The following is a 15257-nucleotide window of genomic DNA, read 5'->3' as shown; positions in this document are numbered from 1 at the left end:
TAAACTATTTTTTTTACAAAAAACATGTCGAAAATATAAAAAATCGAACCTTTTTTCAAACAAGTTTTTTTTTAATTTTATAATTTTTTACACGGAACAAGGTTCACGCCAAAGAGACATTAATAACAAATATATTATTGAAAATATATCTTATACAACTTATATAACTTGTGTTTCAGATCACTCGGACAGGCGCTACAATGTCAACGGGAAAACAAGATGACGTCTGCCTAGCTGGTCCTCCTACTTGATTAAAATTTAATGACTACATTATATAATAATACACTATTTATGCGCTCTTTAAATCCATCAGAAAAAAATTTTGCGCTCGTTTTGTTTAGACAAAAACATTTTTTTAATGGGGGCTGAGTAGGCTGTCAGTGAGCCCCCCCCCCCATATGTTAAGGAGGCTCTTACCTCGATCATAAAACGACAGATCTTTATGAAATTAAATTATGTTGTAAAGTGAACCACAACGAACCGATGCCCAAAACTTTAGCATAGGTTGACGATAAAAATTTTAAAAATATCAGTATTGAAATTCGCATTTTTAACACAGGGCATATGGTAAACACTAAAATTTTTACCGGAATTGATGTATTTTCTTGGCAAGTTTGCGAGCCAGGTAAACAAAAAACTAAGGAATTGTAGTTAAAATAATAATCTTTCTAATGATAAGAAGAAAACTTGGTGTTGACGATGAGTTATAAAAGATATTGTAGTTTTAATATGACGTACGACAGGTTAGGCGAATGATCTTCCGAGTGTCAAAATCGCGCGAAGTTTCTAACCTCACTTGCACGCATGTCTTTTCTCTGCGCTGTATAGTAGCGGCATAATTATTCTCTCGCGCATTGACAACCTTTATTTTCCCTCTCAGAATTCTCACGTTATATCTTTCTTTTGGCTCCATCTCTTCATCGCATCAATCGCTACAACGCTACACGGCTACACCTCACTTAGCTGCAGACTGCTACAGACGACAACACGCGCATGTTATTATTCTGCTCTTTAGCACTGACGTAGTCAACTGACTTATTGTATAAATTTTAATATTTACACTAATATAACATATAACTTACTCTTACACTATGTAAAAATCATCATTTATTTTTTTATTTAATTTTCCGATAATTTTATAACCAATTATTAATGATAATTTTTCGGTTGCTACATTGATTAGAGCAGCCGGGTAAGAGCCTCCTTAATCATAAGCAAATCTGAAAAACAAATACACAAGATTTATACGCTAATTATGCGCTTTCACATCAGGGTAATTTCAATTTTTGCGCTGCATCCCTTAAGGAACTTCCCTCTTGGGAACTTGCAAATGGTAACATTCCCTTGCAACTCGTTAAAAATACTAAAATTCGATTACCGAACTATGTAAAATAGTTACCCGAATTATGCGCTATTATTTTAAGATGATTACGATTTTTGCACCGCAACTTTTAGAGGACTTTCTTCTTGAAGCAAATAGTAATATTCGTTCCTAAGTCGTTTAAAATTGCAAAATTACATTATTTAACAATGCAAAATATATTTTTAATTTATGCGCTTTTATATCAACGCAGTTTCAATTTTTGCGCTGCACTCCTTAAGGGATTTCTCCCTTGACGCCAGAGACATAATTGCCGTAAAACTTTTTTAAAGTGAAAGAGATTGTTGAACCAATTATGTACGATAAATCTACGATTTATGCGCTTTTATATCAACGCGGTTTCGATTTTTGCGCTGCAGTCCTTAAGGAACTTCCCCTTTGACGCGGAAAACGTAATTGCAATAAAATGAAAGAAATCGTTAAACTAACTGTAGGGGAAACCGCGCCGGGGCAAACTCGACACGATTTTTTCACACTCAAAAAAATGATTTTGCACCTATAGCAAAAATTTTCTGGGTGCAAAAAATTAGCTAACAATAAGGTAGATAAATGATTAGCAAATACTGTGATATCGCTTATGTTTTACATTTAATCAATCTATATGACAGAGACAGAATTTATATCTGAACTGTACTCGTTTATCATTACATATACACTGGAAAAAAATTATTATTTGTAAATAAGAAAATAGATTTCTTCGAATTTGGTTTCTTTAATTCAAAGAAGAATTAGATACATTTAAAGAAAACATTTCTCTGAATTTTAAATTTTTTCTCGAAACCTAATACTTACTTCTTTGAATTAAGGAAACTAAATTCAAAGAAATCTATTTTTTTGCAAATAATTTTTTTTTAGTATAAATATCCTAAAAAGCTGTATAATTATTATGGCTGTAGCTACAAAAATAAGTTAGCTGTGACATCTAGAATGTGTTGTTATATTATTTCGATGCTACAGTTATAATCGGCAGCTATATTTTTCACAAAGATCGTTCTAGCTGTAGTATCGAAACTCATAGTTATTCAATGCAGTGATTAAAATTTGGCAATGGGACCTAAATTTTCCAGAAGATATTATTAGAATGTTGCTGCTATAAATTCTATATGTGGCAAACAACATTCTAGCAGATACGCAAAATAGCAATAAATTTTTGTTGTGACACCTAGAAATCTACCTACATCAGCAAAACATTTTTTTGAGTGGCGTAAAGGCAATTTTCAACAATTAATTAAAATTTTCAAGCGAATTCAATGGTACACATTTAAAGAGTGTTAACTTCAGGTACAAAATTGCTTAAAGAAGTTTTGCTGTACGTCGCTTAGTTTTACCTTCAGTAAAGAAATAGTGACGCAAAGACAAATTTGCAAATTGAAAAATGCCAGGGCAAACTTGACACTTTACCTGATCAACACAATTTAATCTGGAACTTAATTTCGTATTGTCTGAAAATAAAAATATATTGTTTATCGTGTATTTAGAAAGTACAAAAATTCGGAATTAAGTAAAACAATTGGAAGTAATGAGAAAAAAAGTTGAATGCAGGTAAATTCACAATCGAACGTGCGCACACATTTGTCATGAGCCATACGGCTGCATGACAAGTATCGTTTGTTATTGGGAATGGAAGCTGACGAAACGGCGTGTTGTCGACTTTGCCCCGGACGTCATTTTTCACTTTTGTCACTCCAAAAATGGGGGCTATGTGTCCACAGTACTGCTATCTCAAGTTTTAAGAGACAGAGATGTCTCTACCATTGTAACAAGTAGTTGAAAAATGCCCTACGTAAGATATTTAAATGTTTTTTGTTTTCTTGCGATGCCTCTCGCAGACGCTATATACGTTAAAAGAAAAATAAAAACAATTATTAACATTTTTCGACGGTCGAAAAATTTGCTGTGCGTCAGTAGTTTAACTCAAATTAAAGTAAGCAATTCATAATATTATCAATTAATATATAGTTAATATATAGTCAATTAATATATAGTCAGGTGTGAGAAGCGTCAAATCTTAATTTCGCATAATCTAAAATTGGCAACATATTAAAGACTGAAAAACGTGATCGGGGCTATCTGTCCTATTTTTGATCGGGCAATGTGTCTACACTTCAATGACGGATTGTTCTTTTATTAATAGATAATGCTGCGTAACTACAAAAGAAATACTTTCCTTAAGACGGACAAGGTAGACATATCTAATAAAATTATACTTAGAGCGATTAAAAGAATAAAAATCGAGCGAGAATCTTTTTGTAAAAACAGCGTTAGACTTTGGAATAAATGTTCGGGCTCTCACTCGCTACTGTAAAAAAGTGACCTACGAGCAGTTACTTAATCCTGCGATTCAAGAATCGTCACTTTTATTTTAAAAATACACGTCAAGTTAAATACATTGAGTTTGTCTTAAATCTTAAATTATTGAGTATTTTCTATTTTAAACGCTGCCGAAGATAAAGTAAAGGCTCCAACTACAAAAAAAAGATTAAAGAATTGAGGGGACAAAAGAAACTCATCACATTGTTTTTACAACGAACTCAAAATCAGTTTAATATGCCACCATATATAAAGAATAGCCAGGTTTACGTAGGAATCCTGTTAAAAAATCTACACAAAGTGTCTACTACTGCTCTGACTCCAACGACTAGACAGTTCTTTCAATATTATATATTAATAATAAATAATATTATAAATAAGTATACAAATTAATATAAATAATGTGTTTTTTATTATGTAGACAAATAGCCCCGCATATGGGGCTATCTATCTACGCTTGACTTGGCCACTTAAAGGGACTAGGCAAGGTTGAAAATGCAAAAATTGGCTCGTGTTTAATGGTTTATAACAAGGCCGCGAATGAATATAAAACTTTTTTATTGTTTAGGGTATTAATTATAACATTATAAAATAAAAAAATCCATGGAAAGTTGTTCCCAGATCAATAATATCGGCGTCCCAATGTAATAAGGAAAACTGTCGAATCCACGGTTTTACCACGATTCCAGTCGAACGGATAAAGATTTTGGCAAATTCTAAAAATATTTCTTCTCCTTAGGCTTCCCTCTATCGATTATACCTAAAAAATTAAAAATAAAAATAAAATTAACAAAATGGCGTCCAAAAAACAAAAAATTTGTAAAAATTCGAGTTATTTGTTATTATAAAATTGTAGCAATATTTTTTTTCAATCTGATTTTAGGTATAATTCATGCGTCATAGTGTTTTACAATTCCTGTATAAATTTCAAGTTGATATCTCTATCGGTTCTCGAGATATCGTGGTAAAATCATCAAAAAATGTAGTTTCGAGAAAATCGCATTCAAAGTTTCGGTACAATATTCGGCCGGCCGCGCGCCACATTACGTTTTACGCTCTCCTGACCTCAATTTTGCGAATTTTTCAAAAAAACAAACGGGAAGATATTTCTAAAGAATCACAGTATCGGAATATGCAAAAAACCAAAAATCGATTTTTTCAAAATTTTAGCCCTTTCTAGTCCCCTTAAAAAATTCGCCTCTTTAAAATGTTAAAAGATCAACGATTCTAATTATGTTTTTTTTATAGCAAGGTTGAAAGGTTATACCATTAAAATTTTAGCCAAATATCTTTATTAGTTTTTTAGTAAACTTGAAAAAAGCGTAAAGTGTGGACACATAGCTCCGGTCTCCCCTATAGTTCGACGAAAGAGTAGCAATTTTCAAAAGATCAGAAATAGTATATTGTATAGTATATTGTTGGTCGTGGTGTGACCAACTTCACACTCATTCAGAATCGACCACTTTTCCCACGAGTTGTTCATACTATTTTTTCTAACAAGAGCGTGAAACAGACCGCTTTTCGCGCTTGTTTTACAATTTCATTTCTCCACTAGTTGAGAAATGGCTCCATTTTTCAACTAGTGGAGAAATGGATCGTTTTGCTCACTCAAAACAAGCGCGAAAAGCGGCCCATTTCACGCTCGCGTTAGGAAAAATTACTTTTCCTAACGCGCTTTTCCCAAGCGCGAAAAGCGGCCTGTTTCACGCTCTTGTTAGGAAAAATAGTATGAACAACTCGTGGGAAGAGTGGTCGAGCCCAAATGAGTGTGATGGTCGCTTCGCTCGTGCGACCAACTTCACACTCATTCAGAATCGACCACTTTTCCCACTAGTTGTGCAATATACTATTTCACCATCGAAAACGCTTATGTCGCATTAGAAATTACATCATAACTCTGAATACCTCTATTAAGCTGGACCTCCCACCAGCGCAAATCAAGTTCGCACTATTCGAATTTAGTGCTAGCTGCAAAGGGTTGAAATCAATTAATTAACTCATGGAGCGCGCGCGCAGCGCTCTATAATTCGTTACTGCATCGTCAAAGAATTAGGTGCTCGCGTGTTTTTGGTCCCAAAATAATCCTGAGACATTGTACTTTAAGAAAATATCACGATTCGAATTTAGTGCTAGCTGCAAAAGGTTGAAATCAATTAATTAACTCATGGAGCGCGCGCGTCGCGCTCTAAAGTTCGTTACAGAATCGTCAAAGAATTAGGTGCTCGCGTGATTATAGTCTTAAAATAATCCTGAGACATTGTACTTTATGAAAATATTACAATTCGAATTTAGTGCTAGCTGTATAGCGTTGAAATTAATTAATTAACTCATGGAGCGCGCGCGCCGCGCTCTAAAGTTCGTTACAGAATCGTCAAAGAATTAGGTGCTTGCGTGATTATGGTCTTAAAATAATTCTGAGACATTGTACTTTAAGGAAATATTACAATTTGAATTTAGTGCTAGCTGTATAGCGTTGAAATTAATTAATTTATCCATGGAGCGCGCGCGCCGCACTCTAAAGTTCGTTACAGAATCATCAAAGAATTAGGTGCTCGCATGATTATGGTCCCAAAATAATCCTGAGACATTGTACTTTAAGAAAGTACCACGACTCGAATTTAGTGCTAGTTGTATAGCGTTGAAATTAATTAGTTTATCCGCGAAGCGCGCGCTCCATTGATTAATTAATTAATTTCAACACTAAGCAGCTAACACTAAATTCGAATCGTGATATTCTTTTAAAGTACAATGTCTGAGAATTATTTTAATACTATAATCATGCGAGCAACTAATTCGTAGACGATCAGATGACGAAACTTAGTGCTCAGCGCCAACGGCTGGTCTAAGTTAATTATTGTAATTGTTTTACTGTTAGCAATGAACTCAGATTTGGGAAATATATGTTTTCGATCATTTTAGTAACGAATATATTCATGCAGCAATCTTTTTAAGTGTTTGTGTCTACCGCGACGGTACTGGTGTTCAATAGATAGTGGTATATTTAAATAAATGTTATAATCTGTCAATATTTTATTGTTTTTTTAGAGCACTTAATTAGCACTTAATTAGCACTAAATTATAGTGTACTTATCTTCTCTGTAGGACCATTTTCTGATATGGGGGTCCAGTTTTATGGCAAGCTGGACCCCCCCATTTTTTACGCGATTTTCTTCTAAACGGTTCGAGCACCAAAATTCGGACTAGGGCACTTAATTAGCACCTAAATAGCACTAAATTTTTGACCTAGTGCAAACTTGATCTGCGCTGGTGGGGGGTCCAGCTTAATAGAGGTACTCTGAATTTTACCGAATTCCGTTGACAACACTGGCACATAAAGACGCATTTACAGTAGAAAAGGCAATTTTAGAGTTAAATAGAGTTAAATTGGCAAAAATCTTAGTGTCAAGTTTGCCCCGGTCTCCTTTATATAATAAATCTCGTATAGATATTAATAAATGTTAAATATGGCGCTCAGATATGAACACTATAGAGAGCGGTTGGATCGCTCCCTACAACGACTGCTGCGCCAGCTTCGTGCGTGAACGTGCGCGACATTCATTCTTTCAGGAGACATCTGAGTACACGGATCGCGCGACAGAACATACATTGCTGCCGAAAGCTTCTAGTTTGTGTTTGATTGTGATATAAAATAAATTACGAAAGTATTTTAAGAAGGTGTTGTTGCTTCCTTTTAAATACAATCCTCAAAAGGTTATGGAGACCCAGCAAGCTTCCACGGCGCAGGACGTGGCTGCAGGAGTTGAGGCCATGGAAATATCGAAAGCCGATAAAAAGGCGGGTAAGTGGAAAACTGTCTTGAAAGTGTTATACGCGAGTGAACGGTCGAAAGAAGTGCGTTAATTCGGGAGTGCGTGTTTAACAAATTTAGAAAGAAGAGCGAACGTAAAATATCTCACGCGAAAGCTTCTAGTTTGCACGCGACAGTTTTCCGATAGTTTTTCGAAAGTGTAAAATCAGCGGTAATCGAAAGATTGAAATCGGAAGTGAAACGCGGTTAAATTGTTGCAACAGTGAACGAAAGAAGCGTTAAAAGTGATTGCACGAAATATAAAATCACGGTAAAAGAAAACGAAATATCGAAAGCATAGAGATTGAAAATGGCGTCGGAAGAATAAAATCACGCGTTGGAAAGAAAGAAAGTGAAAAGAACAATGGTCTCTTCTCGGGAAAACAAACGCTGGCCGGGACAGGCTTGAGCGGGCGCGCGCTCGAGGTACTAGGCCGCGAGAGAGAGAGAGAGAGAGAGAGAGAGAGAGAGAGAGAGAGAGAGAGAGAAAGAGAGAGACAGAACGAAAACAAACGCACGAGGCAGAGCCGTAGCCTGCAGCCGCATACATGTATATGTGTATATATGTATATATGTACGCGAAACATCGATCAGGTCGATGCGAGGAGCCGAGCGCCGCAAGTGTGCGAAGGAAGGGGAACTCGTGAACGCGTGTGTGTGTATGTGTGCGGTTGGAAGTGGACGCGGCCGTATGGCAATAATGCTACACACGTATATGGACGCATATGCGTGTGCACATGTATATGTATATGTACATGTGTATATATATGGATGAGAAAGAGCGTACGTATGCGCGCGCGCGTATGTACGTACATGTATACATACTTATTTAATAAATTTGAATTCAAATAAATAACGAAAAATTGAAAGTTTAATTTTGAACGGAAAGCTAAATTGGAAAGTTATATTTGAACGGAAAGAAAATTGAAAGTTTGTAATTAAACGAAAATTTGAAAGATTAGTTTGAACGGAAAGTTAAAATTGAAAGATTAATATTCGAACGGAAAGTGCAAATTGAAAGACGAATTAAATAAAAAGCAAATTGAAATAAATTTAACCAAACTAATATACACCTTGCTCATTTTAGATCGATCAACCCTGATCCTCTTCATGAAAACTCAGGAAGAGATTCTGGGATTCAGAGAGTATTTTGCAAATGAGAAGGTGACGGTGCACCTGGACAACACCAAGATTTGCTTTACCACTGAGAGTGGTTTTAAAAAAGATATCGATACTATTATTGTTTTTATATTTTTAAATAATTTAAAGCATGTACTCGCTAATATTTAATTAACTTGTGTTCGGTTAAGAGGGTAATTAGTTATATGAGTCTGAGAAAGTATTGTGGTTATCTTGTGTTCGGATGCCATAGTACTGACTCGTTTTTTTTGTTCAATTGACTTGTGTTCGGTCAAGAGAATAGAAATAACAGCAGTCATAAAAACAATATTTTGACCCAATGATACTAAATATGTATCTTCTGGTGTGTCTAATTTTACAAAAATAAGCTTATAAAATTGTACAATAAATTGCAGAAAAATCCGAGGCCTCAGAAATGGAGCTAAAACTGTTGGAAGAAGAGCTGACCAAACTAAATGCAGCAGGAGAAGAATTGTATCTTCCCTACTGCATATCGAAAGAAAATCAGGAGGAAGAAAAGACCGAAAGATTGAAAGATGTGTTTTTGAAAGATCAAGAATTTGCAGGAATCGAAAGTTCAAATGAAATCGCGTTATCTAAATACGTGATGGAGTCGAAAGAAATGAAAAATGTAATGAAAGGTACCCCGAAAATTACCAGTATCGAGAAAATAAAACCTCATAAAATTTTATTTAATAGAGACTTTCTGAATAACACTCAGAAAAATGATATATTTGATATACAAAATCAGAATAATGATTTTTTAAATTCCACAGAATTCGAGGATAAACTGAAAGTAATGACCGAAAGTTACGAGGAAAAATTGAAAGAGGCCGAAAGGAAATCGAAAGAAGAAATGGAAGAAAAACTAAAGGAAATGAATGATCTGATAAAATCCACTCGAGCAGAGTATGATGGTTTAGTAGAATATGGTAATCAAACCAAAAACTTCATGAGAGAAAAATTGGATGAAGTAAAAATGAAAGACACTCGAACAAGCTCTCTTCCAAACATGCCCGGAAGATCTACAACCGTAAGTGATTCAAATTCGAAAGTACAAAGCTTAGATAGTAATTCAGAAATTAACAATGTAAATTCTTTAATTTTGAATGAAATTGATAAACGATTTAAAGAACGCGAAAGTATTGCGAAAGACTTCTTAGAATCTAGAAATACCAAATTGCATAGAGATTATAAATTAAATACACATACACGATTTGAATATTTCTTAGATTTCTTTAAATCTGAATTACGCTCTCTCAATCTATTACACATTATTGATGAAAGCAATGAAAACGAAAATACGAGATCGAATGTTAGCGAAAGTGTTCTAAAACAACAAAAATATGATGTTCGCGAAAGATTAAGCGGACGTTTAGAAATGAATTATTACTCGAAAGTTTGCGAAATTCAGGAACCGAAAGAAATATTGGAAAAACTTAAAACACTGAAATTAAGTGAAGCAAATTTAACTACTATGAGCCTGCGGGAAAAATTATATAGTATTAAATACAATCCGGGAAAGGAAAAGGCTTCAGCTTTCTGGAATCGATTTGAAGATATAGTTAGAATGTATAATAGCTTGCCGGAAGTAAAACCTTTGACCGATGATGAAGTAAGAGATTCGTTCTACAATGCAATATCGAAAGCTTTACCGGATGTTAAAAATCTGAATTTCCTAAACATGCATCAGCAGAACAAACCGCTGTCTTATGAAAGTCTTAAAAATTTTATAATACAGGAAGAGAGTGAGTCTGGAAGAACGCAAGCGTCCGGAAGTGCCATGGTGACCACGACCAAGTGTTTTAATTGCGACGAGTTTGGACATTTGGGACGTGACTGTCCAAGACAAGGGACGAACATCAAAATGTGCTATGAATGCAGACAGTTCGTGTCACATAGAGCTGCTCAATGTCCAAAGAGGTTGGCAAACTCGAAAGAAAAAAGGTACGAAAATAAAAATTATAATAATAATAATCGAGGAAATCGTGGTAATAGAAGGGGTAGAGGCGGTAATAATTATCGCGGAGGTATTAAACGCTCGAACGAAAATCAAAACAATTCGAACGCGAAAAGAGGTCGATTTAACAATAAAAGGGGAAGAGGAAATCAGAATCGAAACAATCGTGGAGGAAAACAACCGAACAGTAATGATCAGCAAGATAAAACTGCCTTAAACGTTAATGGTGAGTACTCTGACCTAGATACGGATGTTATCGAAAGAACGAACGTTGTATGCGAAAAGGGAAAATTATTGGCCAGGTTTTTAGCTGACTCCGGTGCAACCGAGCATCTTACAAATTCCCGTATTATATTTAAAACCTTTGACGAAAGAACTGATGAGATTAAATGCGCAAATAACTCGAAAGAAGGAATATTAAAAACGGAGGGAGTCGGTGATATTGTGTGTAAAACGAAAGAAAACAAACTATTAAACTTAGACAGAGTTATATGGGCCGAAAATTTATCCGAGAATCTGATTTCCTTGCGAAAATTTGTTGATCAGGGTTTAAGCATTTATCTAGATAATCAACGCATAGATATATATGATCCCAAATCGAACGAATCATTGCTGACTGGTATATACGAAAGACCATTCTGGATCATAGAAGTTGAAGTTAATAATTCAGAACATACAAAAATTAAACCTAATAGAGTAAAAGCATACGTGATAACGCGAAGCATGGCGAAAGAAAAGGGAAATTATCTAGAAAACAAAAGTAAGAATAATGAAACGATAGAAAGTGACGAAAGGGAAGAACCTGTAAACGAAACAGAGAATGAATTCGAAAGAGAAAATGAAAACGTGATCGTAAATTCAAACTTAAGAAACTGTTCGGACTTTGATGTCACGGTAAGAGATAGAAATATAGTACAAATTGATCAAAATACATTGGAGGAAAATCCAAATTGTAACTTAGAATTCGAAAGTGATAATAAACAAATTAACGACCAAGCCATGCTGTGGCATGCACGAATGGGTCATGCGTCTCTTGAGTATTTAAAGAAATTACAGACTAAACATCCCGAGATTAAAGGTTTGAAAGAATGTAAATTCGACGAGAGTATTAAAAATTGTGAAGTCTGTCTAATATCAAAAATTAACAAACTGCCTTTTCGAACGACACGTGCTAGAGCGCAAGAACCTTTACAAATGATTCATTCGGATGTTATGGGAAAGATAAGTCCTTTGTCTCATCCCAAAGGATATAAATACATATCTGTTTTTATTGATGACTATTCGAGACTTGGTATGGCATATGCCATGAAAACGAAAGACGAGACAGGTCACTGTTTCGAATCATTTGTAAAGAGTGCTCGAAACCTTTTGGGAAGGGACGCAAAGGTTTGTTATTTACGAACGGATCAAGGCACAGAATATACCGGTGGGTACACTGTTGAAGTGTTAACAAAACTTGGAGCCGAACATCAGTTGGCCTGTCCAGATACCCCTCAGCATAATGGTACGTCCGAAAGATTTAATCAAACTATACAACGAAAGATTTGAACGCTAATGTACGATGCGAAACTACCTGAAAACATGTGGGATTTAGCATTGAGCGCAGCAGTATATGCATATAATCGGACGCCACATGTATCGAACGATATGATTTCTCCATTAGAAAAATTTAATCCAAACATTAAAGTTGATTTAAATCAGATAAAGCGCTTTGGATGCCTAGCCTATATGAAAGTGCAACGGAAGGTTGGGCCGAAATTTCGATTTATAGGTTTTAGAACGATTTTAGTGGGTTACAAAGACACAGGTTATTTATTGCTGAAACCTGAAGATGGAAAGCTGTACGAAAGTCGAGATGTTAGATTTAACGAAAGAATTGTTTTTGGAGACAAATATAAGAAGGACGAAATAAATAATTGGGACAATGTCAATGTGGAAATAAATCCAAGTAAATGGTTCTCTGAATTTGATCTCAAAAGTCAATCGAACGAAGACAAATCGAACGAGATTTTGAATGTAGAACCGGAGGGAGTTGCTAAACGGAAAAGAGGACGACCGAAAAAGGTGATTTTTGAAAAGGAGAAATCTACAGCAGACAAACTTTACGCTATGATTGCAAACCTTAACGGTGATCCAGCATCCTATGCTGATGCAATGGCTACGAAAGAAAAACTCGAATGGACTGAAGCAATCAATAAAGAGTTAAATTCAATGTATAAAAATAACGTCTGGAGTCTGGTGGACAGACCAAGAGCGAAAGACGGAAATCGAAAGCCAAACATTATTGACTCACGCTGGGTATTAAAAAGAAAGATAGAAAGTAACAATCAAGTGAGATTCAAAGCTCGGCTCGTGATCAGAGGCTTTAAAGATGAAAATGTTTATGATTTGCAAGAAACTTATGCACCTGTATCTCGATTACCTCTGATCCGAGCAGTGCTCGCAATCATTAATAAATATAACCTGGAAGTATGCCAAATGGACGTAAAAACTGCTTTTCTGAATGGCACATTGAACGATGATATATATATGGAAATTCCGGAAGGAGTTCAGTGTTCGAAAGAAACAAGATTAAATAAAGTCTGCAAATTAGAAAGAGCATTGTATGGTTTGAAAGTAAGTCCAAAACTATGGAACGAAAGATTTATGAAAGCTGCTTTAAAAATTGGTCTGAAATCCCACGAAAACGAACCATGTCTATTTACTTGGCGACAAAAAGAAAAATTTTTGATTTTGATTTTATACGTGGATGATATGCTTATATCAAGTAATGATGTAGAAAAACTCAATGAGATTAAACGAAAGCTGATGGAAGAATTCGAAATGACTGATTTAGAAGAACCGAAAGTTTTTCTAGGGCTGGAAATAACTCGAAATCGAAAAACAAAAGAAATAAAATTGACTCAAACAAAATACATTGATCGAATGCTTCGAAAGTTTAAATTTGACGGATTATATCCGAAACGAACGCCAATGATTACTAATCAGGTAGCAAATCGCGAGCGAAAGCATAGGGAAGAAAATGAACAATTGGAAGAATTTATCGAAAGTAGTAATATTGAAAATATTCCATATAGAGAAGCTATAGGAACGTTACTATATCTAGCAAACGCTAGTCGACCGGATATTAGTTATTCGGTAAATATACTAAGTAGACATCAAAACAATCCGACAGAAAACGAATGGAAAATGATCAAACGAGTCTTTTGTTATTTGAAGGGAACTCGAACGCTAGGATTGAACTATTTAGGAAGATCGAACGACTTACAAGCATATTCTGATGCAAGTTTTGCCGATTGCAAAGAATCTCGAACGACTAGTGGTTTTGTTATTAAATTGTTTGGTGACTCAATTACATGGCGAACACGAAAGCAAAAATATGTAGCACTATCTACTTGTCAGGCTGAGTACGTCTCGATGAGTGATGCTTGCCAGGAATTAATGTCACTGAACAATTCTTTGAAAGTGATACTCACTAACAATTTCTTTCCAATGAAATTGTGGTGTGACAATAAAGCGGCAGAATACAGCTCGAAAGTTAGCGGAAGCAATAAACTAAGACATATACCGGATTTGAAAGAACATTATGTTAGACAGTGTGTTGATATGGGTTTCGTGAATGTATTTTGGATAAAATCGAAAGAACAAATTGCAGACGTATTTACTAAACCCTTGGCATTTAACTTACATGCTTCTTTAACAAATTCTATTATGAATGTCGAAAGTAATGATAACTGATAAACTTTAAATTCTTTGTTTATTATAATTCTCTTATGTTGCAGGAACTACTGAGTAGTCAAGTTGGAAAGGTCCGGAAGATGTACATATATGAGCGGGAGGGAGTGTTAAATATGGCGCTCAGATATGAACACTATAGAGAGCGGTTGGATCGCTCCCTACAACGACTGCTGCGCCAGCTTCGTGCGTGAACGTGCGCGACATTCATTTTTTCAGGAGACATCTGAGTACACGGATCGCGCGACAGAACATACATTGCTGCCGAAAGCTTCTAGTTTGTGTTTGATTGTGATATAAAATAAATTACGAAAGTATTTTAAGAAGGTGTTGTTGCTTCCTTTTAAATACAATCCTCAAAAATAAAATTAAAAAAAAAAAGTTATTTTTTTGTTAATTGTCTATAAAAGTGCTCCTAAAATTCTAATTTGATCAGAGTTATAGTTCTTAAAAAAAAAAGAAACAGTGCGGTAATGTTACATTACCGCACTGTTTTGACTCGTGTATGGAATTGGCTATTTGTCGCACAGATAGCGCGCGCGTAATGGGCCACTTTCCACGCACGTGTGATATAATAGTTATTTGTGTAACAAGTGTCGTAAGATGAAAACTCCGCACCCGGGAATTTTCATCTTTACACACGACTTACACTCCCTATTTTATGTTGCAAGTGCCTGGATCTGCTGGAAGTGCCTGCAACTGATCTATCACGCACGCGTAGCGTGCGTAATGGGGCACTTTCCATGCACGTGTTGCATAAATAATTATGTATATCATAACCTTATAAAAAAAAAAGTCGCGCTTCAAGTGATCTATTATTACAATTACAAAAAAGAAATGATATCTTTTTTTAAATTACAGCGCCAATTACAGAGAACATATATTTTTCGAGATACAAAGATTACGTCTACCACTTGTTACTT

The 15257-nt window shown here is 35.2% G+C and overlaps 2 protein-coding genes across 13 annotated transcripts in view; both read left to right on the top strand.

Annotated features, from left to right (window-relative positions):
• Window positions 1-7365, top strand: part of Mocs2b (Molybdenum cofactor synthesis 2B) — a 59219-nt gene extending 51854 nt beyond the window's left edge. For all 11 annotated transcript variants that reach the window (XM_071792283.1, XM_071792281.1, XM_071792289.1 and 8 more), the window contains one exon: window positions 180-7365. In XM_071792283.1, coding sequence (XP_071648384.1) covers window positions 180-251 — 72 coding nt within the window. In that variant the 3' untranslated portion in view covers window positions 252-7365. The remainder of the gene's footprint in view (window positions 1-179) is intronic.
• Window positions 7366-7499: 134 nt separating this feature from the next.
• Window positions 7500-14524, top strand: LOC139821320 (uncharacterized). 2 transcript variants are annotated; one of them, XM_071792295.1, is made up of 6 exons: window positions 7500-8304; window positions 8587-8663; window positions 9035-9280; window positions 9416-9672; window positions 10381-10586; window positions 14382-14524. In XM_071792295.1, the coding sequence occupies exons 3-6, from the start codon at window positions 9055-9057 to the stop codon at window positions 14389-14391; spliced, it is 699 nt and encodes a 232-aa protein (XP_071648396.1). In that variant the 5' UTR covers window positions 7500-8304; window positions 8587-8663; window positions 9035-9054; the 3' UTR covers window positions 14392-14524. The 2 variants fall into 2 exon arrangements, with proteins under 2 accessions (XP_071648396.1, XP_071648395.1); XM_071792294.1 differs by having other exon boundaries at window positions 7501-8304; window positions 8587-9280.
• The last annotated feature ends 733 nt before the right edge of the window (window positions 14525-15257 follow it).

The sequence above is a fragment of the Temnothorax longispinosus genome, chromosome 11 (assembly GCF_030848805.1).
Source record: "Temnothorax longispinosus isolate EJ_2023e chromosome 11, Tlon_JGU_v1, whole genome shotgun sequence".
NCBI lineage: Eukaryota > Metazoa > Arthropoda > Insecta > Hymenoptera > Formicidae > Temnothorax > Temnothorax longispinosus.
Note: the sequence above shows the minus strand (reverse complement) of the source record. Positions and strands in the feature narration are given on the sequence as shown.